Consider the following 24,614-nt stretch of genomic DNA (forward strand, 5'->3'; position numbering starts at 1 on the left):
GGAGTCTCAGTAGAATAAGAGTGACTGTCCCAGTCTTCCGGAATCCACAGGAGATAAGTAAAGGTCCCAAGGAGGTCCAGGCAGGTATGCGATGAGTATTCTACTGAGACTCCCATGCTGAAGCGTTGGCTTCCCAGCAACCCCCGCATTGGTGCCTGAGAACGCGCGCACTCCCGCTCTGCTGTCAGAGCATGCGCGCACATGCAGCTGGATCACTCGTGTGTCCTGGAAACCTGAGTAAAACATCGCGCCGGAGGATCCCCCCCTTCTTTACTCTCCTGTTACAATCAAGAGGTTGTTGAACCACCTCTTACAGAGACTCTGGCAGCAGGACTTTACTCCAGAAGGGACTGAACTTTGAACCCATTTTATACGGTTGGCGCAGTTATTTTATTTTCTTTGAATCTCTCTCTCTGCAGACAAATCTCGGCAAGGGAGCCATTCTTGGCAGGCAGAGCGTCTCGCCACAGGCAACTCGCATTTTTTTTTAAATGTTGCTCTCGCAGGGATTCGGGAGGTATTCGGACAAACCCCTGCCGAGAGTGCTTTTTTTCGCACTTTACTGCATGGCCAAAATGTGCCGCTTGCCGGGGCAGGCGGAGGAGACCCCTCTACAACTAGCACTCAAGGGAAAGATAAGAAAACGAAATACCTAACGGGTGTATACAGGTAAAAGTGTTCACATAAACACACAACACTAAAGTTAAATGATTAAAATAGTATTAAATCCAAATAGTAAATTAATATATACCACCACCTGAACAGATGGGGTAGAGGAAGGAACAGTAAGGCTCTGGCACCATGTAATGAATGATGGTATTACAAATGGTGCCTAGGGGGTGGGGGGGGTGGTTGTGGAAACAGTCAATAGTGTGTGAGGGAGAGGTGTTGTAAATATATATAAATATATATGTTGTCCTCACATACCCCAATCCACCCTAAAGAAATGGGAACACTACGGAGTGGACACTTGCAGGCTAGAGGCAGCAGTACTAAAAGTATGTAGTGATAACTGCCTCTGACTCGTAGGGCCAAGTAATGAACACCCTATATGGTGTAGAGCCGCTGGTAGTTGCCTGATAGAGAGTAAACTATAGGCTGATAGCAGCCATAAATTGATTAGTTCCACTGGAGGTAGTGCCTAGTGCCTAAAGTTCCTGAACACGCAACGCAAGTAAAATAAAAGTGGTTCACATAGATTGTGCTACTAAGTAGCTAGGATAAAATCACTGTGGAGTGGAAAACCCTGAAGTGAATTAAATGCGTGACACGCAGGTTCAGGGAATCCATTCACATAGTGTGACAATGGTATTGCTATATATCTATATACCAAAATCAGAGGAGTGCAGTGTATGAATAGAGGCACTGCTGCTCAGATGTACCGTGAGGGCATAGGTCTCAATAGCTGTTAGGCTGCGTAAAATATATAATATATATTATTATTATATAGTGCAGGTAGATGCCTCTACAAACAGATAGAATGGGTAAATCTACTTTGATTGACATCTGATTTGTAGAGAGAGTGTCCGATAATGGTTCTCACATATATAGCTTGCATAGGTAATCTCTGCCAGATTCAGAGCACATAATATTCAAGCGGACACAACACTGTAGATACCCATCCGGCTTGGTGTATTCATGAACACCACAGAGCCTTAAAAAGCCGGATGGGACACTGACCTACTATCTACAGCATAAACGCGGCAATTCCCCATTTGAAGAGCCGAGGGAGACCGCCGTGATCATGCCTGCACACCGAACACTGACGTCACGGTGGTGGGCGTGTTTCCGTGACGTCACTGTTCGGCGTGCAGGCATGATCACGGCGGTCACCCTCGGCTCTTTAAACGGGGAATCGCCGCGTTTATGCTGTAGATAGTAGGTCAGTGTCCCATCCGGCTTTTTAAGGCTCTGTGGTGTTCATGAATACACCACGCCGGATGGGTATCTACACTGTAGTGTCCGCTTGAATATTATGTGCTCTGAATCCGGCAGAGATTACCTATGTAAGCTATATATGTGAGAACCATTATGTATGTATGTATGTTTGTCTTTATTTGTATAGCGCCATAAAATGTACATAGCGCTTCACAGTAGTAATACATGTCATATAAATAACAAATATAAATAACAGATCATGGGAATAAGTGCTTCAGACATACTGTAAAAGTAACATTAAGGAAGGAGTCCCTGCTCCGAGGAGCTTACAATCTAATTGGTAGGTAGGGAGAACGTACAGAGACAGTAGGAGGGAATACTAGTAAGTGCGTCTGCAGGGGGCCAAGCTTTGTGTCATGTGTCCATGATTATCCAGTGCTACTCATATGCTTCTTTAAGCAGATGTGTCTTAAGGTGGGTCTTAAAGGTGGATAGCGAGGGGGCTAGTCGGGTATTGAGGGGAAGGGCATTCCAGAGGTGTGGGGCAGAAAGTGAGAAAGGTTTAAGGCGGGAGAGAGCTTTAGATACAAAGGGGGTAGAAAGAAGACATCCTTGAGAAGAACGCAAGAGTCGTGATGGTGCATAGCGAGAAATTAGGGCTGAGATGTAATGAGGGGCAGAAGAATGTAAAGCTTTAAAAGTGAGCAGTAGAATTGAGTGTGAGATACGCGATTTAATCGGAAGCCAGGAGAGGGATTTCAGCAGGGGAGACGCTGAGACAGATTTAGGAAAGAGTAGAGTGATTCTGACAGCAGTGTTTAGGATAGATTGTAGGGGAGACAGGTGAGAGGTAGGAAGGCCGGACAGCAGGAGGTTGCAGTAATCGAGACGTGAGAGAATGAGGGCCTGAGTCAGAGTTTTAGCAATTGAGTAACAGAGGAAAGGGCGTATCTTTGTGATATTGCGGAGGAAAAAGCGACAAGTTTTAGAAACGTTTTGAATATGAGAGGAGAATGAGAGAGAGGAATCAAGTGTGACCCCTAGGCAACGTGCTTGGGCTACTGGGTGAATGATCGTATTTCCAATAGCAATGTGGAAGGATGTAGTAGGGCCAGGTTTGGGAGGTTGTATAAGGAGCTCTGTTTTTGCCATGTTAAGTTTCAGTCGGCGGATGGCCATCCAGGATGATATTCCAGAGAGGCATTTAGAAACTTTGGTCTGTATTGCAGGTGTAAGGTCAGGGGTTGAAAGGTAAATTTGTGTGTCGTCAGCATAGAGGTGATATTTAAACCCAAAATATGTGATTAGGTCACCTAGAAAGAGTGTGTAGAGAGAAAAGAGAAGGGGTCCCAGGACAGAGCCCTGGGGTACCCCCACAGAGAGATCAATAGAGGAGGAGGAGGTGTTAGCAAAAGAGACACTGAAGGTACACTCTCTCTACAAATCAGATGTCAATCAAAATAGATTTACCCATTCTATCTGTTTGTAGAGGCATCTACCTGCACTATATAATAATAATATATATTATATATTTTACGCAGCCTAACAGCTATTGAGACCTATGCCCTCACGGTACATCTGAGCAGCAGTGCCTCTATTCATACCCTGCGCTCCTCTGATTTTGGTATATAGATATATAGCAATACCATTGTCACACTATGTGAATGGATTCCCTGAACCTGCGTGTCACGCATTTAATTCACTTCAGGGTTTTCCACTCTACAGTGATTTTATCCTAGCTACTTAGTAGCACAATCTATGTGAACCACTTTTATTTTACTTGCGTGGCGTCTTCAGGAACTTTAGGCACTAGGCACTACCTCCAGTGGAACTAATATATTTATTGCTGCTATCAGCCTATAGTTTACTCTCTATCAGGCAACTACCAGCGGCTCTACACCGTATAGGGTGTTCATTACTTGGCCCTACGAGTCAGAGGCAATTATCACTACATACTCTTAGAACTGCTGCCTCTAGCCTGCAAGTGTCCACTCTGTAGTGTTCCCATTTCTTTAGGGTGGATTGGGGTATGTGAGGACAACATATATATTTATATATATTTACAACACCTCTCCCTCACACTATTGACTGTTTCCACAGCCCCCCCTACCCCCCAAGGCACCATTTGTAATACCAGCATTCATTACATGGTGCCAGAGCCTTACTGTTCCTTCCTCTACCCCATCTATTCAGGTGGTGGTATATATTAATTTACTATTTGGATTTAATACTATTTTAATCATTAAACTTTAGTGTTGTGTGTTTATGTGAACACTTTTACCTGTATACACCTGTTAGGTATTTCGTTTACTTATCTTTCCCTTGAGTGCTAGTTGTAGAGGGGTCTCCTCCGCCTGCCCCGGCAAGCGGCACATTTTGTCAAGTTTCTCTCACCCCTGGCACCTATCTATATAGACTGTAGCAAGAGCTTTTCCCTTCCCCCTTCCCCTTTATTTGTTTACTGCATGGCCCCCTAAGTGTCTTAGAAACCAGGAGGTTCAGCTCTTCATCCACGGAAGGCCCTTCAGTTTAAATGCTGTCAAAAAGATGAATTGGCAAAAAAGGTGAATAGGTTAAAAAAAATGGGCGGTATTGCTACTTTAATGGATAAGGCAGCATGGTAAAGCAGAAACATTTTCTACATCTCTATCTCCTCCCCCCGTAGAAAGAAAACCAATAAATACAATAATTTATCTATTCAGCATCAAAAGTAATGTGTAGTTGTTTATTGAATGGTGACAGAAAGTGTGTCTTAAAATTGAATATCATTGTTTGCACCTCTAAAGGAAAACATGTGTTACAGGTGTTTCAATACCGATTGGAATTACTGAAAAGTTTCTCAATCTCTGAATGTTCCAAATATATTATCTCATCGCCAGGTTGCAAGCTTTCTTCAGACCCACTATTAGATGTAAGCATAAAATCCATAATATAGGAGTCTTGAGACTTGGGCTGCAAAGTAACAACTTGATCACTTTGTGTTGATGTGCTGATGAAACACGTTGGAGATATGGCTGACTCAAATGAACAGCTATTTTTGCCGGTATAATTTAGGAGAAAGATAAATCTCTCGGTATCCGAGTCTATTTTGTCAAGGTTTTCTTCTTTTCCCAATTCCTAAAGAAGAAATAAAAACAATTGTTAGCGTTGGTTAATAAAATAACAATAATAATAATGGTTTGTTCTTGTATAGCACTGCTAGTTTTATGTAGTGCTTTACAGAGACATTTTGCAGACAAAGTCCCTGCCCCGTAGAGCTTACAATCTATATTTTTGGTGCCTGAGGCGCAGGGAGATAAAGTGACTTGCCCAAGGTATCAAGGAGCCGACAGCGGGAATTAAACCAGGCTCCCTGGCTTCAAAGTGTACAGATAGATATAAAATTGCGCACTAAAAATTGTGAATAACAAATCAATAATAAATGTGAAAAGTGTGAAAACATAAAATCACAATTACAAAAAAGAATACATGACACATTTTGGGCAATTTTGGGCACCAATCCTAAGAAAAGACATTATGGAACTAGAGAGTGTGAAGAGAAGAGCCACCAAATTAATAAAGGGTTGGACAATCTAACTTATGAGGAGAGGCTAGCTAAATTAGATTTATTTACATTAGAAAAGAGGCGTCTAAGAGGGGATATGATAACTATATACAAATATATTCAGGGACAATACAAGGAGCTTTCAAAAGAACTATTCATCCCACAGGCAGTACAAAGGACTTGGGGCCATCCCTTAAGGTTGGAGAAAATGAGATTTCACCAGCAACAAAGGAAAGGGTTCTTTACAGTAAGGGCAGTGAAAATGTGGAATTCATTACCCATGGAGACTGTGATGGCAGATACAATAGATTTGTTCAAAAAAATGTTGGACATCTTTTTAGATAGGAAAGGTATACAGGGATATACCAAATAAGTATACATGTGTCACGCCTGTATGCCCGCAGACCAAGCTAGACCCCAGTACTGAGGTTGGAACGGTATGATACCACACACCCACAGCAGTGGGAGCAAGCCCGGAGTGTGGTATAGCGTTGCTGGGCCTGTTGGAAGAGTTGTTAGTGTATACTTGCAACGCTTGGGGAATGTCCGTGAGAATAGTCCTGTCCGTTTGCCAATGTTCAGGGATCCAGAGTGTAGAGTCGTCAGAGGGCAAGCCAGGTCCTAGGAAGCCAGAGGTCAGCGGAGTCGTATGTGTAGCAGGGTTCAAAGGGATACCAGAGAGCAGAGTAGTCCAGGGTAAGCAGGGGTCAAAGCCAGGGAAATCCAAAGTAACACAGGAGCAGGTAATCACAGGAGCACAGAGGGAGCACAGCATAGGTCAGGTACACACAGGGAACCAGGAACTATGCAGAGCGAGGAAGAGGTGGACAGACAGGGATTATAAAGGAAGGTGCACCAATGACAGAGAGGGGAGGAGTAGAGAGAGAAGTGGGTCTATTTTGATCTGGTTTGACAATTCAGTTGAACAGCAATTCTACTTGTTGCCAAGTAGAACAAAGAAAAACCAGTCAAACAAATATTCAAAAGAAGACCAACAAGTGCACTGTTGAAGTGCACTTAAAGCAGAAGGGTTAACTCTAAAGAACCCTTGATGGGGGATACCGAGCAGAGCACCCCGCCTAACGCCCACTGGGAGGCAAACTCTGAAACCGTCCCAGTAGACTCGGTGTACGAGTACTCTGCCCGAATACGGAAGTGCACCAGCGCCCGGAACATGACCACGAGGTTTGTTGGGACCCCCCCCCCCTCCAAACACTGCCTCCTGGTTTTACAAATGGCTACCTTAGCCAATGCCAGGAGCAGGTTGACCAGGAGATCCCTAGGCATATCGTTCCGGGACACTGGGCACCCAAAAATAAAAAGATGAGGGGAGAAGTGTAGCCAGAACTGCAGGAGAAGGCTCCTCAAGAAGGAAAAGAAGGGCTGCAGTCTGGCGCAACTCGAATAAATGTGATATATGGACTCCCGCTCGCCACAAAAGGGACATGCGGCGGGGGAGTCCGTGAAATGTACCAAATACTCTCCTGTGCTCAGTGCACTGTGGAGGACCCTCCAACTCAAATCCCCGGCGGGACGGGGAACCAAGGATTAATAGAGTTCCTTCCACCGGGGTCTCTCGCCCTCGTTCGCAGGAAATACCCGCCTCCAGATAGTATCGGGGCGGGTGACAAGGGCGAGGTAGTGCACTATCTGGAGCACTAGAGAATACAGGACTTTCCTCGGCATGCCGCGGAAACATGCCGGGGACATATCCCCCAACCTACTGAGGTTGGGGGAGAGAAGAACCCGAGGGGGTTGCTGTGGCTTTGGTTCCACGCAAAGATCCGGAGAGCTGAAGTTGATAGGTTGACAAGGCTCTCCGGTCTGCAATACCCCCTCAATGAAGGTGCGTGAGTCGGGGTGGATGGCATCTTTAATCTCCCGGATCAAACGATGAGGGACGCGGGCAGTACGCAGACCCATACGGGGCGCGAGCACGTCTGCCCTAATCCAGTCTCGCCACTCAAAATCCAGGAGATCCCCGACTCTGGTCACCTGCGCCAGGATTAGCTGGCAGCAAATAGAGGGTAAATCCAACATCCGAGCCCCCACTGCCGGATTATACAGCAGGGGCGTGGCGAGGAAATCAACCCCCACCGCCTGTTCCTTCTTGGTCGCGGAGACCAGTTTCCAGGCCTTAAGTAAGTCCCGGTAGTATGCCGGCAGCACCGAGAGGTCTCTACCTAAACCCTTGGGCCTGATGATAAACAGTTGCCGGTCATACCTCATATTGCGCAGCTGGCTAAAGAAACTGGTCGCCAGCTGGCACCACTGCGGAGACGGATCAGCGAATAGGTATCTCTGCAAGTATTGGAGGCGGAAAGTGTGTAACTGGGAGCGGACACACACCACTCCCTGTCCTCCCTCCTCCAAAGGGAGACACGCAACTGCCGCAGAGACCCAATGCTTCCCCATCCAGAGGAAATTCATCAATAAATTCGGGGGTTGGACCCATGGCTATCAGCCGGTGCAATAACTGACTGGCCACCAGCTGATTAATCACCAGGGTTCTTCCCCTGAGGGAAAGCATTCTTGACAGATACACCCATGACCCCAGATGAGCAATGACCCGTTCTTCAAGATCACTGAAGTTTTCCAGGGCCGGGTTCTCCGCAGCAGACAGGTAGACTCCCAGATACTTGAGAGTATCGCTCTCCCACGAGACATTCCGAAACGCGGGGGGCAAGGAGTCCACCTGTAAGGGACCCACCATAATGCCGGAGCACTTGGACCAGTTGATCCGAGCAGAAGAGGCCGCGGTGTAGACCTCTTGGCACGCTTGTGCCCGCTCAAGATCATCTAGGTCCTGGGCCATGAGGAGCACGTCATCGGCATAAGCCGACAGGACTACCCGCATGTCGGGTTCCCGCAGCACCAGCCCGGTGAGCCTCCTCCTCTGTAGGCAGAGGAAGGGCTCAATGGCCAGCGCGTACAGTTGCCCAGACAGGGGTCACCCTTGACGTACTCCCAGACCAAACACAAAAGGTGCCATCAGGGACCAGTTGATCTTCACCAGACACTCTGCAGAGGCATACAACATCTGGAGAAAGCCCACAAATTGTGGGCCGAAGCCAAACGCCTGCAGGGTCTGCATAAGGTAACGGTGATCCACTCTGTCAAACACCTTCTCTTGATCTAGGGACAGGAAGGCGAGTGATAGACCAGTCCTCTGTGCGTAGTGCATCAGGTCCCGGACCAGAAAGATGTTGTCATGAATACTCCTGCCCGGGACAGTATAGGACTGGTCGGGTTGAATCACCTCTGCCAGCACGGACTTGAGCCTCAGCGAAAGCGCTTTGGCTACGATCTTATAGTCCGTGCTGAGCAGTGAGACCGGTCTCCAGTTAGAGATCTGGCGGAGATCTCCCTTCTTCGGCAGCAGAGACAGTATTGCCCGCCGACACGAAAGGGGCATCTCACCGGTCTCCAGGGCTTTGGCTAGGACCTCAGTGAAATCAGGTCCCAACATCTCCCAGAAAAACCGGAAGAACTCCACAGTCAGCCCGTCTAGCCCCGGTGTTTTTCCACGGGACATGAGATTGAGGGCTTCAGAGAGCTCGGCCAGAGTTAATGGTAACTCATGCCGCTCCCTTCCATCCTCACCGACCGTGGGAAGCCCCTCCCATAAGACCCTGCATTTATCTGGCTGGATGGACTCCAGAGAGAAAAGATTTACATAGAATCTCCGGGTTCTGTCCCAGATGCTCTCCGGGTCAGTCAGAGGGGTACCGTCCTCTGCCAACAAGAAGGTGATATGTCTACGGTTTCCCCTCTTTTTCACCAGCACGTAGAAGAGGCGCGACCCGCGATCCATCTCCCGAAGGCAGTGGATGCGGGATTGCACATACGCCCCCTGAGCTCTCCGATCTTCCAAGTCTTGGAGAGCACACTTCCCCTCCACGTATGCACTCTGCAGGTCCCGGTCTCCCGCCACAGACAGCCGCTTCTCGATATCGAGCACCTCCTCCCTGAGAGCCCCGATCTCATCATTGCGCCGCCTGCTGGCACCTCTGGTGTGCTCCTGACAAACGAGGCGCAGATGAACCTTGCCCACGTCCCACCACTGCTCTAACGTGGCAAAGTCTGATCTGCAGCCTCTCCAGGCCATCCAAAAGTCTCGGACCGACGTTGCAAACCCCTTGTCCTCCAACAACGTATTGTTGAAGTGCCAATATGCGGCCGAGGGTGCTGCAGGTAGCAGCGTTACCGTCACGGACGCACAATTGTGGTCCGAAAATGGCGCCAGCCTAATGGCACTGGACTGGGCTCGTGACAGGCTGTGGCTGGATATATACAGCCTGTCGATCCGGGACCAGTACATCCGTTCACCCCTAACGAGGGTGACGCAGAACACGGGTGTGGCTCTGGACCATTCCGGTCTTTCAGAGCCTCGAGGGTGCAGTTGAAATCACCTCCGAGCACCATGTGTTCGTCCGCGTCGACTGTCTCCAGGTATTCAGACATTCTGACGAAGAACTGCCTTCTCAGGGGTCCAGGTGGCCGGAGCATACACGTTCAAGAAATTAAACATGTAGTCCTCGTGCCGGACCCTGAGATGCAACAGGCGACCTGGAAGAACAATTTTGGCAAGCAGTAGCTCTGGTTGAAAGGACTCAGAGAACAGGGTCACCACCCCACTAGATGACGAAGTGTGGTGGCTGAAGAAGACCTTGCCTCGCCACTCCAGATGCAAGCTGGCTTCATCCTCTGGAGTGGTATGGGTTTCCTGCAGGAAACTCACAGAATACTTTCCCTTCTATAAAAAGGAGAGTACCTGGCACCTGCGAAACCCATCCTTACAGCCATTCACGTTAAGTGTACCGATGTTCAAAGCCATTGGTAACCAGGAGTTTTGCTTTCCACAGGCACTCAGGGAGCTACACCCCGAGAAGCCTTTATGTGGTCTCGCATCAATTTATGAAATTTCAGGACACGAAGATGGATAGACCCAGATATTTTGGCCTTGTGGATAGCCCTGATGTATACTAAGAGAGAGTGGAGAATGACCGAGGCATCCTTCCACCTTCCAAGGGCCAACTGCACCTTCGTGGTTCCGTGTTTGCAGAGGGTATCCTCCAGGAAACCAACTAGCTCCTGGGCAGGGATAATGGGGGTCAAAGAGTCCACCGCCTCCGCGGCGCCAGATGACTCCTCACTGAGCCCCAACTCTCCGAGCTCCTCTTGACTGAAAAACTGAGGATCCCCGCCCTTCCCTGCAGGGGGCCGTTCTCAGCCTTAAAGTGGGTCCCCTCCTCGGTGTTTCCACGAGGGGGTCCACTATATCCTCCACATCCAACCCCGGGGTGGGATGTTCAGGGGTAGCTGGTGGTGGCATGGTGGAGGTAGCGGTCTCCCTAGTGTCCTCGGGGGGCACGAGGCACACAGTGCCCTCCTGGTCTCCTCTACCACCATGCGAACAAACGGTATGCCACGGGCGTTTGCATTAATCGCGGGAGGGAACTTTTCAGCAAGCACCTCATAGGGAGGGTCCAGCCCAGCAGTCGCCTCCAACAAATTGCCCGACCAAAACTCCTTACCAGGAGAGCTCACATCTGGCATCTCCCAGATGCAAAATGAAGTGCTCACTAAAACACCGTCACCCACACCCGCCTCCCCCGCTCCATCATCCAAACCCCCAACCACGGGGGTCAGCCCTAGCCCATCCCCTTCTTCCGGTGACACAAACCGGGGCTCAGCCTCAGGTGTGCCACCCCAAGGCGGCACAGCCGGAGGGGGATCCTGGCCGACCTCCGAGTCCCCGAAGACAACTGCGTCCGGTGCGGCAGATTCACCGAAACACGAGTCCCCGGGGGATGTTCTCCAACTGGGAGGGGTGTTGGAAGGGTCCCTAACGTCCATTTCTAGGAGCAAAGCCTCATGTTGTTGAGCATTTTGATATTCCACCCCAGGGACGCCGGGTACCTCCTCCTGCATTCCCTCCAGATCTTCGAGGGGGGGGGACTGCATATTTATGGGGTCCGGCTTACACTGGCTAATCCTAACCTGTGGGCCGGACAGGGCCACCATGTGTGGAATTGATGTTGCATTCCGCTTCGGAGACTTCTGAGGGTGAACGTAATACGGTTCACCCTCCTCGCCCTCCTCAATCACCCTCTTGTTCTTAGTTTTTTCTTTCCTCTTCCTGGGGATTGATTCCCCCCCAAAAAAAGGTACCGCTATCTCCTCAGCGGTAGCCTCCCACCGCTTCCCCGCACCCTGTACGATGCTTACATTGGGGGTAGGGTGCTCCTGGGGGGAGACAGCGACAACAGAGGGTGACTTCTTCAGGGTGACTCTTTTCTTTTCCCTCTTTTTCCTGGGGAGAAGTGCAGACGTTACCGCCCGAGATGGGGCAGCGACATCTCCTGCGGTCCCAGGGGGGACCTGGGCCCCTGAGGGCTCCGCCGCAGTGGGCGCAGCGGTACAGGGTGTCTCCTCCCGGGCGGGGACAGTGACAACAGAGGGAGGCCGCTCCAGGGCGAACCCCTCACCCTCTCTCCGCTCCCCAGGGAAAGGTGCAGATGTCACTGCTCGAGACGGGGCAGCGACATCTCCTGCGGTCCCAGGGGAGACCTGGGCCCCCGAGGGCCCCGCCCCGGTGGGCGCAGCAGCACAGGGTGTCTCCTCCCAGGGGAGACAGCGACAACAGAGGGTGGCCGCTCCAGGGCGACCCCCTCCCTCCACTCCCCAGGGAGAGGTGCAGATGTCACTGTTCGAGATGGGACAGCGACATCTCCTGCCGTCCCAGGGGGGACCTGGGCCCCCGAGGACCCCTCTGTGGTGGGAGCAGATGTCACTGTTCGAGATGGGACAGCGACATCTGCTGTGGTCCCAGGGGGGGCCTGGGCCCCCGAGGGCCCCGCTGTGGTGGGCGCAGACGTCACTGTTGGAGATGGGACAGCGAGATCTCTTGTGGTTCCAGAATGGACCTGGGACCCCGAGTGGCCCGCTGTGGTGGGCACAGCGGCACCGGGTGTCTTGGCAGAGGGAGGGGCGGTGCAGGAGCTGAAGTGGGATTTCTATTCCCTTTGGGGCAACTCCTACGAGTGTGCCCCAGCTTCTTGCACAAATAGCACCTTACCCCCTCCGTGCCATAGTACACGGTGTATGTTATGCCCTCGTAAGGCACCCCAAAAGAACCCTCCACAGATTCTGTGCTCCCCGGCAGCAGCACTTGTACCTGCCGCCTAAATGAGAGCACGTGCCTCAGCGCTCTATCCCTGCAGCCCAGCGGAATTTTTGTTATGGGAGATTTAATATCTCCCAGGGCTTGCAGGCGTGGGCGCATGAGGCTGTCTGGGATGAAGGGGGGCACATTGGACAGGATGATTTTTGTGCCTAACCCCTCCATGGGTTCTATGGGGTTGTAGGTCCCCCCTACACTGATGCCTTTCTGCACCAGGGTGTGGGTTGCAGCCAGCGTACGGAGGAAGAAAATGCCCCTCCCATACATCTTGCTGGCCGCCACCACAGCAGAGGGACCCACAACATCTGCCACAGCCCTCACATAGATCTCCATGTTTAGACCAAGTGACATTGGGCACCTCACCCCAAGCTTCCTGCTCACACCGGGCGTGACCCTAGCGTTGTTGTTGCTGGGGTCAACACCTGCAGCTGCCACCTGTGCCCATGTTGGAACTGGGACTGCAGGGATTAAACTGACAACAGGAGCCGGGGGAGGTGTGGCCAGGGCACTGGATGTACCAGGCCTAGGGCTGTGGTTATTTATCCTAGGGGCCCCAGTTTTTGGAGTCTGATGTCCAGGTATGGCCCCCATTACTGCACTAGTCCTATTCCCCCCAGGCATGATAAAATAAGCCTCTAAGTAAGGGGAGGAAATAGTGCTTAGGGAGAGAGATGCAGAGAGGAAACTGTCCCTTTAAGAACCAATTAACTCTTTGCACAGGGAGGGGAAGAAAAACAGCTTTTTTTTAAAAAAAAAACCTGCTGTAATCTTCTCTTTTCTCCCCTTATTAACTCTCTCTCTTACAAGAAACCAGACCACAATATTGAAGGTCTTAAAGTAAGACACAGAGCTCCCAAAAATTGCAAATGACAAAGGGAAATCAGGCTTAAATTAAAGTGAAACTAGAAGTAAAATAAACAGCCAGGGGTAGGAGAGGAGAGAGGGTCTGAGACTACAGTTTCCAGCCAGCCACAGTGTAGCTTTGCTGGGTTGAATCACTGCAGCCTCTGGGTGAAAAACAAAAACGTTTTTTAAACCTGAAAAAGCACCCAAAACCCTCTAAAACCTCACAGTATACTCACAGTATACTCCCCCACAGATCCACAGCAAAATATACCAAATAAAGAAAGAATAAAGCTGATTCCTTACCAAATGCCTGGGTGCTCTTCACACATGCTTCTGATGGAGAAGCAAGAGATAGGTCAGGGAGAGAAGAGGAGGAGACAGAAGGGGCAGTCAGGGGAATGGCCTGAACAGCTTGGGAGGCGGAGACAGGGGGAACCTGATAAGAAGTGTCTGTGCGCGCGCCCCTTGTAAGCTGGGGATGTGCGTGCACAGGTTGCAACACAGGCGCGGCCCGCACGGAGCAGGTGAAGACCACAGGAGGGGGACGGAGCCAAGAGGAGTGGAACGCACGCGAGACCTGTGGCCGCGTGATGGCCAGCAAAGACAGAGAGGAGCATGCACATGCGTCCTCCGTGGGCTGAGGGGGTGCACGCACCGGACGCGTCACCAGGCACGTGGAATGCTGCGCCATGGGCACCACGCGAGGAGGAGGCAACGGGACGGATGGCACCACAGGGGAAGGTAAAGGAGCTACCGCGGGGGAGAGGGAGCGGGAGGATCAAAGCAGGGGCTAAGAGAGCGCGTGGGTATGCGGGACCTGTGGGGAACGCGCTGCGGCAAGGGGAGAGAGGTAGAAGGTGAAGGAGAGGAGTGGGAAGAAGTAGAAAGGGTAACATGAGCTGGGAGAGAGGGACAAGGAGAGGAAGGAATCTCCTGAGTCGTCACAACATGGGAAGGATGCTGATCCAGGGATTAACTCGATTGCCAATTCTTGGAGTCAGGAAGGAATTTATTTTTCCTCTTATGAGATATCATTGGATGATATGACTCTGGGGTTTTTTGTTTGCCTTCCTCTGGATCAATAAGTAAGTATAGCTATAGGATAAAGTATCTGTTTTCTAAATAAACATAGGTTGAACTTGATGGACGCATGTCTTTTGTCAACCTCATCTACTATGTAACTATGACCTTAGTGACGGAAATATAAACGGTGTTAGCTGTTGATCAGATGGGATGGCTCAGCATCACAGGAACAAAAACAGAAAAAACAAGAAGAGCACACAACTCATACTGTAGTAAATCATGTAATATTTTGTGAAAAAGGTGGAGGTAAGTAACGCATGTACAGGACAGATACTATTTTAAAGTGTGTCATGCATAAACAAGCTGATACATGAGTGATAGTCACAGATTTGCCCCAGATTTTCCAAGGCAAGTTTAAAGCACGTTTAAGGCAAGTTTTAGAATACTCGTCGGCACACCTGTATATCGATCTTTTCCTCCAGATATCGTCCAGACACAATCCAGGCTCCGTAACAGTAGGAGAAAAGGATCAAAACATCCAGACGGTCCCGGGAGTAATAAAAGTCACTGGTGAGGGCTCGCACAGAAGTATAGAGACCTGTAGCGCAGCAGGTGAGCACACAATGATCACCGGTACACAGCTCTCGCCGTGAGGTGAATGGCGACTCAGATCCACACCTGCACAGGTGAATAGCTAGTTGCTGTTTACTGCAGTTGTGATGTCAGATGACAAAATAGTCCCGATGGCACAGTTACTGTTTAGAACGGCACGGGAAAGTCCTTCTCTATTGGCTAGTAGCAGAGCTTATCGTATAAGCAGAGGGCAATGCTGCAGGGTGTCACACTCAAGCACTAATTAAAGTGCAAGGATAATAACGTCCAAACAAAGCCACTAATTTCTGCACAGATAAAGCAAAACTGCTCAGAAGCGACAATAGGAGATACACTTATAGAAGACATCCAACATGTTTCATAGGAGCAAACCTACTTCACCAGCTCCCTAATTGGGTGGTTTGACTTAATTTATATAAATTATTGGTTCCACCTTGTCAAATCTGACCGTTTGTTGGTTAAATTGAAACATATATACAATTCTGATTTAGTATTTTAATATATATACTATGTGTGTATATATATATGTGTGTATGTGTGTATGTGTGTGTATATATATATATATATATATATATATATATATATATATATATATATATATATATATATATATATATATATATATATACACAGTGGTTGACAAATCACCAAAAAATCTACTCGCCACACAAAAAAATCTACTCGCCACCTAGTATCAAACGTGTGCTGCTTGGGCCAATATTTACTCGCCCGGGGGTTAAATCCACTCGCCCGGGGCGAGCAAATGTATAGGTTTGTCAAACACTGTATGTATGTATATATATGTATGTATGTATATATATATATATATATATATATATATATATGTGCTATGTGTGTGTGTGTGTATATATATATATATATATATTTATAGATATATATATATATATATCTATATATATATATATATATATAGTGTTCGACAAACCCAGTCGCCAGGTCGCACCTGGCGAGTGGATATTGCCGGTTGGCGACTTACAATTCCCCTGCTCGAAGAGGGGAGAAGAAAAAAAATCCCCCTGCCTGATTGGCTCGCGCTCGCTGCCAGGACTTCCCCCCCCTCCCTTTTTTGTTTGTGTGCAGCCAGGCCCGCCCTGCCTTTTCTACAGAGAGGTAAGTACAGTATCATGCCCTCATGCCTCCCCAAAAAATCGGCATTTCCATGGTCCTTCCCAGGCCTATGCTGTATATCAAAAGAGAAGGTCTGGAGGGCCATATACCACCTGGTCAGCCTCGAGTTTGTGTCCTTTATTGTGTTTAACCATTTCAAGGGCGCGTGGTCAGTGACCAGGCTGAAGTGTACCCCGGCGACATAATGTCTTAAGGCCTCAATTGCCCATTTTACAGCGAGGCACTCCATCTCAGTGACGGAATACCTCACTTCTCTTGGGAACAGCTTCCGGCTGATGAACAATATGGGTTGTTCAACACCATCAAATTGTTGGGACAGAACTGCTCCCAGTCCAACCTCGGAGCCATCCATCTGAATTATGAAGGGTTCTTTAAAATTTGGGCTCCGAAGAGCGGGGCCCTCTGACAAGCACTTCTTTAACACGTCAAATGTGTTTTGGCACTCCCAAGACCATCTAACTTGGGTCGGGGCACTCTTTTTTGTTAGATCTGTTAGGTATGCAGTAATTTCTAAGAAATTGGTTATACATCGCCTGTAATACCCTGCTAACCCCAAAAGGGAGCGGACCTGTGTCTTTGTCTGTGGGGTGTGGACTCCTTGATGGTGGCCACCTTGCTGGCCAGTGGCCTTACTAATCCCTCCCCCAACGGCATAGCCCAAGTATTTTGTAGTGGCTTTTCTCAGTGCACATTTTTTTGGATTGGCAGTGAGCCCTGCTTCTCTTAAGGACGTTAGGACTGCTCTTAACCTTTTCATATGGGACTGCCAGTGCCTACTATAGCTGACGATGTCATCCAAGTAGGCAGCGGCATATGCCCTATGTGATCATAGCACTTTGTCCATTAATCTTTGGAACGTGGCTGGAGCCCCATGTAACCCAAATGGCATAGTGACGAATTGGTATAAACCAAGAGGGGTGGTGAAGGCAGTTTTGTACTTGGATTCTTCTGCTAAAGGTATCTGCCAATGTCCTTTCATGAGGTCTAGGGTGGAGATATACTCCGCTTTACCAAGGGAGTCCAGCAATTCATCCACCCTTGGCATTGGGTATGCATCGAATCTGGATAAGGCATTTACCTTTCGGAGGTCCATGCAAAACCTCACCTTCCCATCTGGTTTAGGGACCAACACTATAGGGCTACACCATTCGCTGTGGGACTCCTCAATCACGCCCAATTCAAACATGTCTATTATCTCCCTCTCTACAAGGTCTTTTCGCCCCTATAGGGACGGGACCGTACTTTTACGCCAGATTCCGTCTCAATCCTATGGGACACTAAATCAGTCTGTCCGGGCAGCTCAGAAAAAACATCTGGAAACTGGTCACATAATTCCAGTAGGTCTGACCTTTGTTCCGTTGTTAACTGCTCTCCCATGGGAACCTGATTGACATTGTACGTACTCCCCTTTGGAGGCTGTGGACCCAAATCCGTCTCTCCGAGGGCGGATGAATGGCGATCTCATCGTTTTCCAGGGTTTCAGGAGGTTTACGTGGTAGATTTGTTTACCCTTCCTGGACCCTGGTGAGAGATCTCATAGTTCACCTCCCTAGTGCGGCGGATAACTTGGAAAGGACCCTGCCATTATGCAAGGAGTTTACTCTCTGAAGTCGGTAGTAGCAGCATCACTTGGTCCCCAGGTTGGAAGACCCATATGCGGGCATTTTGGTTACACTGCCTCTCTTGACATTCTTGAGCAGATTTAAGATTTTCCTTCGCAAACCAACCTATCATGTCTAGGTGGTTTCTAAGGTCTATGACATACTGGAGGGTATTCTTGGATGGGGAGGGCTCCTCCTCCCAGGATTCCTTCAGTAAGTCGAGAATACCCTGATGTTGGCGTTCATATAGGAGCTCAAATGGGGAGAAGCATGTGGATGATTGTGAACTTCTTGTACCGCAAACAATAGGAAAGGGAGAACTTCATCCCAAGCTCGCTTTTCAGTGTCCACAAACTTCCTAAGCATGGTTTTTAAAGTACAATTAAACCTTTCTACCAATCCATCAGTCTGAGGATGGTAAACCGAGGTCCAGATGGATTTAAACTCCAATAACTTCAGGACATCCTGCATTAACTTCGCCATGAAATTTGTTCCCTGGTCAGTTAACATTACTTGGGGAAGTCCTACCCGAGATAACAGCTCTAACAGCCTGTGAGCAACCTGTTTAGCAGTGGCTGATCTCAGAGGGAAGGCCTCAGGATATCTGGTGGCATAATCTTCGACAACTAGTATGAATTTATGTCCCTTCGCAGAGGGTTCTAAAGGTCCTACCAGATCTACACCAATCCTCTCGAATGGGACTGATACCAAGAGCAGAGGAACCAAAGGAGCCGACTTCTGTCCCTTTTGGCTAGTTAACTGGCATTCCAGACATGTCTCACATAGTTTCATGATGTCACCATGTTTGCCTGGCCAGTAGAACCGGGACGAGATGCGGTCCGTGGTCTTATCTCTGCCCAAATGACCACCCCATGGGAGAGTATAGGCAAGGGCAAACACTGTTTTAATCAAACCTTTAGGGACTAATATTTGTCGAATGACCTCCCCTGTTTGTGTAACCTTATTCACATGATATAGAATGCCTTTCCATAGTTCGAAATGTGGAAAGACTCTTACACCTTGTTCATCCATTATATTGTTGTACCACATTCTCATATTGTCTAGCCAGAGCTGGGTCTTCCCTCTGCCTCTGACGGAAGTCAGGAAGTTCCAGGTCTGGCAAAACTCCTGTTTCTATCTGTTCCCCACCCTGGTCATCTCCTGCCATGACTTGGAGTCTTGTGGGCTGACTAACATTACCAAGAGTCCCAGCCTTTCTTTTTCCGCACATCTCTGTTTATGTGTCTTTGGGACGCGGTGTCTGTGGGGAAAAATCTCTGGGGAAAAAGGGAACAAATCCCCGGGCTTCTCCAGAACCGGGGAAGTAGGATCTGTAAGAGTAGGGGCCAACAATGTTCCGAAGTAGGGCCAGTCTCGGTCAATTAGAACAGGAGCAGGTAGCCAGGGAGCAACTCCTACTAGCAGTCTAGCCTCTCGATCATTGATGAGGAGGAGGATGGCCGCCGTAGGGTATTTCTTTGTATCCCCATGGATACATTCGATATTCCATGGAGCTTCATTGGATAGTCGGTTGTTTGGAATTAGACCCTCTAGGATCAGGGTTTTTCTAGATCTCGAGTCCACCAGGGCTTTTACTGTTTTCCCCTCCAGAGATGTGGGAACCAATCATGGGTCGTGGTCCCCTCGAAGAGAAGCAGTGGCAATGGTTCTGCCACAGGAACAACCCATCTCATCCTCTCCTGAGTCAGCAAACTCGGTCATCAGCTGGGGTTCTCAACGAGTTTCTGCGTTTGGACCTCTCTGCTGTGGGACAGGATCCTCCCTTCTGTTTGGTGGCGGAATCCTGTCCGCCGGATGGGTGCCGGGAGACCAGGCTCTCTTGGAATACTGTGAGTGGTGTCCTCCCCTCGGTGATCCAATGGCCTTGGATCCGGGATGGGTGTCTCTGCAGGGGTTTGTACCCGGACCCCTCCGAAATGGGAAAGGGCCTTCCGACCGGGATGACTGGACCTCCCGAGCTGGTGGGTTGTAGACCCCTCAATTGTCTGCTCTCCTGCCTCTGGCATCACAAGAAGCAGCTCGTGTTTGCACGGACCGATCCCAGCTGTCCTCACCAAGGAAGTTTTCCACCAAGCGGACCGCTAAATCCAGGGAAAATGCGGAATGTCTTTTTACCTAGGAGCGGAAGGAGGGGGGTAGTATTTGTATGAACTGCTCGAGCACAAATTGTTCAAGGATCTCTGCCTTGCTATGCTTCTCTGGTTGTATCCCCCTTGTACATAAGTCTACCAAGCGGTGGGCTATAACCCGGGGTCTGTCTGTTTGTATATTTGACCGTCGGAACCGCTGTCATTAGGTCTCTGGGGTGAGGCCTAGGCGATCTAGAATAGCAGCCTTTAGTTGCTGCTAGTCCATGGCCTCATCTGCCGGAAGACCCTGGTAGGCTGCCTGAGCTTCTCCTATGAGGAGTAGAGCCAGAGTCGTTACCCAGCGATCAACTGTCCAGCCGTGGGCCATGGCTACCCTTTCAAAAGTGAGGAGAAATGCCTCTGGGTCTTCGGTTGGCTTCATTTTAGGCCGCATCACCGGTGGGTTATTTGGAATCTCCGGTCTGACTGGGGCTGGACCTGGAGTCAGCATTTGGAGGAGCGTTTCTGTTTGCAGGGCCTGGTTTTCTGCTTGCTGTTTAATCAGCCATTCTGTTTGCTGAGCCTGTTTCTCTGATAGCTGGACCTGTTGCTCAGCTTGTTTCTCTGCTAGCTGGACCTGTTGCTCCAGGAACTGAGAAAATATTTTCTCCATTTTTTTTTCTTCCAATGTGTGGCCCTTCTGATGCAGGGGCTGTCCTTTTATCCCACTTCTTACACCACCTGTGGCAGGAAGGCCTGTAGCCGAGGTCAGGCAATAGTCCACACGTGTAGTTTCAGGTTAAAGCAAATCTTGAGTGGCTTTATTTCTCCACAGCATAACTAAACATGTGGGCACACTTTCCCTATGAGGCATAAACAAAACATAGCAAAATAAATCCTGCTCCACATTGGGAGAACTTACTAGCACTGCAAGCCTATCTATCAGGCTGGCTGGCTAATCCATTTACCAAACTGTTAACATATATCAAACAGTCAGAAAACAATAGGAACAGATCTTACTGTGATTTCAGAGATATAGTTGTGAATTTATCTGCATAGCAGCTTGTCTAGGATAGGTCTGAGACAGCCACCTGATTACAAGCAAAGACTTCCTTATATCTCATCATGCTGATTGTCAGGTGTCTGCTTACTTCCTGATTGATAAACAATGGAGGAAAGAACCCCAGTAGAGCACTCATACACTGTGTTGAGATGATGGTGTAAATTTAAAACTAAACTTTATTAGAAACATAGTAAAACAATGGGGATTAAAATAGGATTAAACTCTGTATCACTATGCTTAATTACCTAAGGGATATGATAGTCCCCAGGTAGGTAGTCGTTATTGAAGTGTTGCTTGAGTACACTAGCCCCCAGCCACCTTAATTAGGGAAGCCTGGGGGAAAGCTAGATTGAGGGATTATAAGTACTATTCTTATATGGAATGCCAATTATATAGTTGTAGTGCATTGGTGCAATAGTATTAAAATGACAGTGCTAATGGTGGTTGATTGCACAGCCTGTAGTTAGCAATAGAGTGTCATTAAAATCTTGATAAGATAATGTACCTATGTTGCCTTAGGGTTAAATGAACAGTGTAAATTACTGCCCCAAGGATACACAACAGCTACTTCCTGATTGCCCAGCTTTTTCTCCTGGGTTAGCCTTCTGAGTGCTGGATGCAGGACTCAGATGTATGTTTTGCCCGGCGAAATACTCAGTACCTGTCAAACCACAACATCATGAATATATATTTATGTCAAAAAAGAGTGCTGCAGGGCGTGGCAAATGTATATAACAAAAGACAGGGGTGCCCAATGCCACATCCAATTGACAAAACATATATGGTAATAAGTATAAAGTTTAAATGCTTCAATAATAATAATAATAATAATTACTTGGTTATTTAGTTAAACCCTTTGGCCAAAGCGTCGTAAGCTTGCATACCAAACATAAAAGTATAACCAAAAATGCAGGCCCTACACTACACTGTGAACCCTTCCTTTTACCTCTGTATGAGGGGAAAGAACCATAGTAGGTCCTGTTTTTGCAGCAAAGTGAAAAGACCTCCCAAGTTAAAAAGGTGAGGAGGAGTGAGCTCTGGGGGGAGGTGCCACCTACCTCCATACAATTGTTACCAGTCAGAAATTGATTAACACACATTCCCAGCTAGATCAAACTCCTACACCCACCACATCATGAATATATATTAATGTCAAAAAAGAGTGATACTGGGAGTGGCAGAGCTCACTCCTCTTCACCTTTTTAACTTGGGAGGTCTTTTCACTGCTATGGTTCTTTCCCATCATATAAGGGTAAAAGGAAGGGTACAAAGTGTAGTGTAGGACCTGCATTTTTGGTTATAACTTGACGTTTGGTATGCAGGCTTACGACACTTTGGCCAAATGGTTTAACGAAATAACCAAGTAATTATTATTATTATTGAAATATTTAAACTTTATACTTATTACCATATATGTTTTGTCAATTAGATGTAGTATTGGGCACCCCTGTCTTTTGTTGTATACATTTGCCACGCCCAGTAGCACTCTTTTTTGACATAAATATATATTCATGATGTGTAGGAGTTTGAGCTAACTGGGAATGTGTGTTAATCAATTTCTGACTTGTAGCAGTTGTAATGGAGGTAGGTGGCACCTTCCCCCAGAGCTCACTCCTCCTCACCTTTTTAACTTGGGAGGTCTTTCACTCTGCTGCAAGAACAGGACTTCTATGGTTTTTTCCCCACATACAGAGGTAAAAGGACGGGTTCACTGGGTAGTGTAGGACCTGCATTTTTGGTTATACCTTGACGTTTGGTATGCAGGCTTTCGACGCTTTGGCCAAAGGGTTAAACTAAATAACCAAGTAATTATTATTATTATTGAAGTATTTAAACTTTATACTATTTACCATATATGTTTTGTCAATTGGATGGAGCATTGGGCACCCCTGTCTTTTGTTATATACATTTGCCACACCCAGTAGCACTCTTTTTGACATAAATATATATTCATGATGTGGTGGGTGTAGAAGTTTGAGCTAGCTGGGAATGTGTGTTCAATTTCTGACTGGTAACAGTTGTAATGGAGGAAGGTGGCACCTCCCCCCAGAGCTCACTCCTCCTCAACTTTTTAACTTGGGAGGTCTTTTCACTCTGCTGCAAGAACAGGACTTACTATGGTTCTTTCCCCTCATACAGAGGTAAAAGGAAGGGTTCACAGTGTAGTGTAGGACCTGCATTTTTGGTTATACCTTGACGTTTGGTATGCGGGCTTACGACGCTTTGGCCAAAGGGTTTAACTAAATAACCAAGTAATTATTATTATTATTGAAGTATTTAAACTTTATACTTATTACCATATATGTTTTGTCAATTGGATGTAGCATTGGGCACCCCTGTCTTTTGTTGTATATATAGTATATAGAAAAGAAAAACTGTGCACCAATTGTGTTTAAATGTGATATTAATAATCAAATTGATTATTATACAGTATATACATATTAGTGTGTGTACAGTATGTGTTTGGGGGAGTGTAATATTCATGCATGTGTTGCAGTTCTCAGAATATTTTATTTGAGAGGTTGCAGCCCCCTGGTGTATATATCAAGCGATATATCTACAGAATACCGGGTTTTACACATGTTTCATACCAAACAGTATTAACATGCCAACACAATCAATGTTTCAGTGTTAAAATCCAAGCTACCTGAATAGGCAGCATAACCTTTATTGTGGGTGCCATGCTGCCCCTGCCGTCACAGGGGTTGTCACACATCTCTAGAGAAGTTTTAAGATTAACTTTTCTATCAAGATGAACCCAAGTAAGTATAAACAACTAACGAGGTACTGATTGTACAGACAGAGCAATTAAGAAGGTCATTGTAGAGTTTCAGGAATGTTCTTAAGTGAGGGTATACATACAGTATGCAGGAGACACTGCACGTTCATAGAATGCCCGGTTAATGTTCGTTGTACAACCCCCGATCCCAATCAAGGAGACTTTAGAACAGTAGGTATTATGAGTGATTAGTATGCAGATTAATCAGGCATTAACCTGGGCTACACCAGAGGGATTTTTTTTTTAGCAGGATTGGTTCAATTAATCCCAGTACAAAGGTTTTTCTCTCATTTAGGGTTTAGTCTCCTTCCCCTTGTCCTGGTTATATTTACAGTACTTGCATACTGTATGTGAGAAACAATCTAATACTAAGAAAATTCAAGGTAAAAATAAGTATATATTATGAGGGGTGTTCAAACTTTATACTGAGTTGCAACCCTTTTTATGAATTCACCTGCAGTTGAAGTGTGCCAGACTGACATGAGAGGTAAAGGGCTGTGCCTTTGTCTTCATCTTTAATTTGCAAAGTAACAGGTCTTTCCTTCATCTTTGAATAGTAGGAAGAAATTATGAAATTTGCTGTGGAATTAAAAGATCACAAAGGTTAATGACTGAGATGGATATTGAATACTATTATTTACTTTTTTTTCTCATTTAGCACATTAGCAAAACATTTATAAATACAATATATCAAAATATATAATACTAATCAATGCAAATGTATATGTTAGTATTGGACAAGGTAGTATGAATGACTTGCCTTTTAAAGCATATTACTTTTTGTTCTATTTCTCAGATTTGGAAAGCTTCAGAATTTTTAAAGATCAGGACCAAAGTACTAGT

General features: G+C 47.4%; 1 protein-coding gene across 5 annotated transcripts in view; it reads right to left on the bottom strand.

Moving 5' to 3' along the window:
• Positions 1-4,589: 4,589 nt before the first annotated feature.
• LOC142495812 (uncharacterized) overlaps positions 4,590-24,614 on the bottom strand; it is a 151,874-nt gene continuing 131,849 nt past the window's right edge. For all 5 annotated transcript variants that reach the window (XM_075601797.1, XM_075601798.1, XM_075601801.1 and 2 more), the window contains 2 exons: positions 24,226-24,350; positions 4,590-4,995 (listed from right to left, as the gene is read on the bottom strand). In XM_075601797.1, the coding sequence (XP_075457912.1) occupies positions 4,687-4,995; positions 24,226-24,350 (434 nt within the window). In that variant the 3' untranslated portion in view covers positions 4,590-4,686. The remainder of the gene's footprint in view (positions 4,996-24,225; positions 24,351-24,614) is intronic.

The sequence above is a fragment of the Ascaphus truei genome, chromosome 5 (assembly GCF_040206685.1).
Source record: "Ascaphus truei isolate aAscTru1 chromosome 5, aAscTru1.hap1, whole genome shotgun sequence".
NCBI lineage: Eukaryota > Metazoa > Chordata > Amphibia > Anura > Ascaphidae > Ascaphus > Ascaphus truei.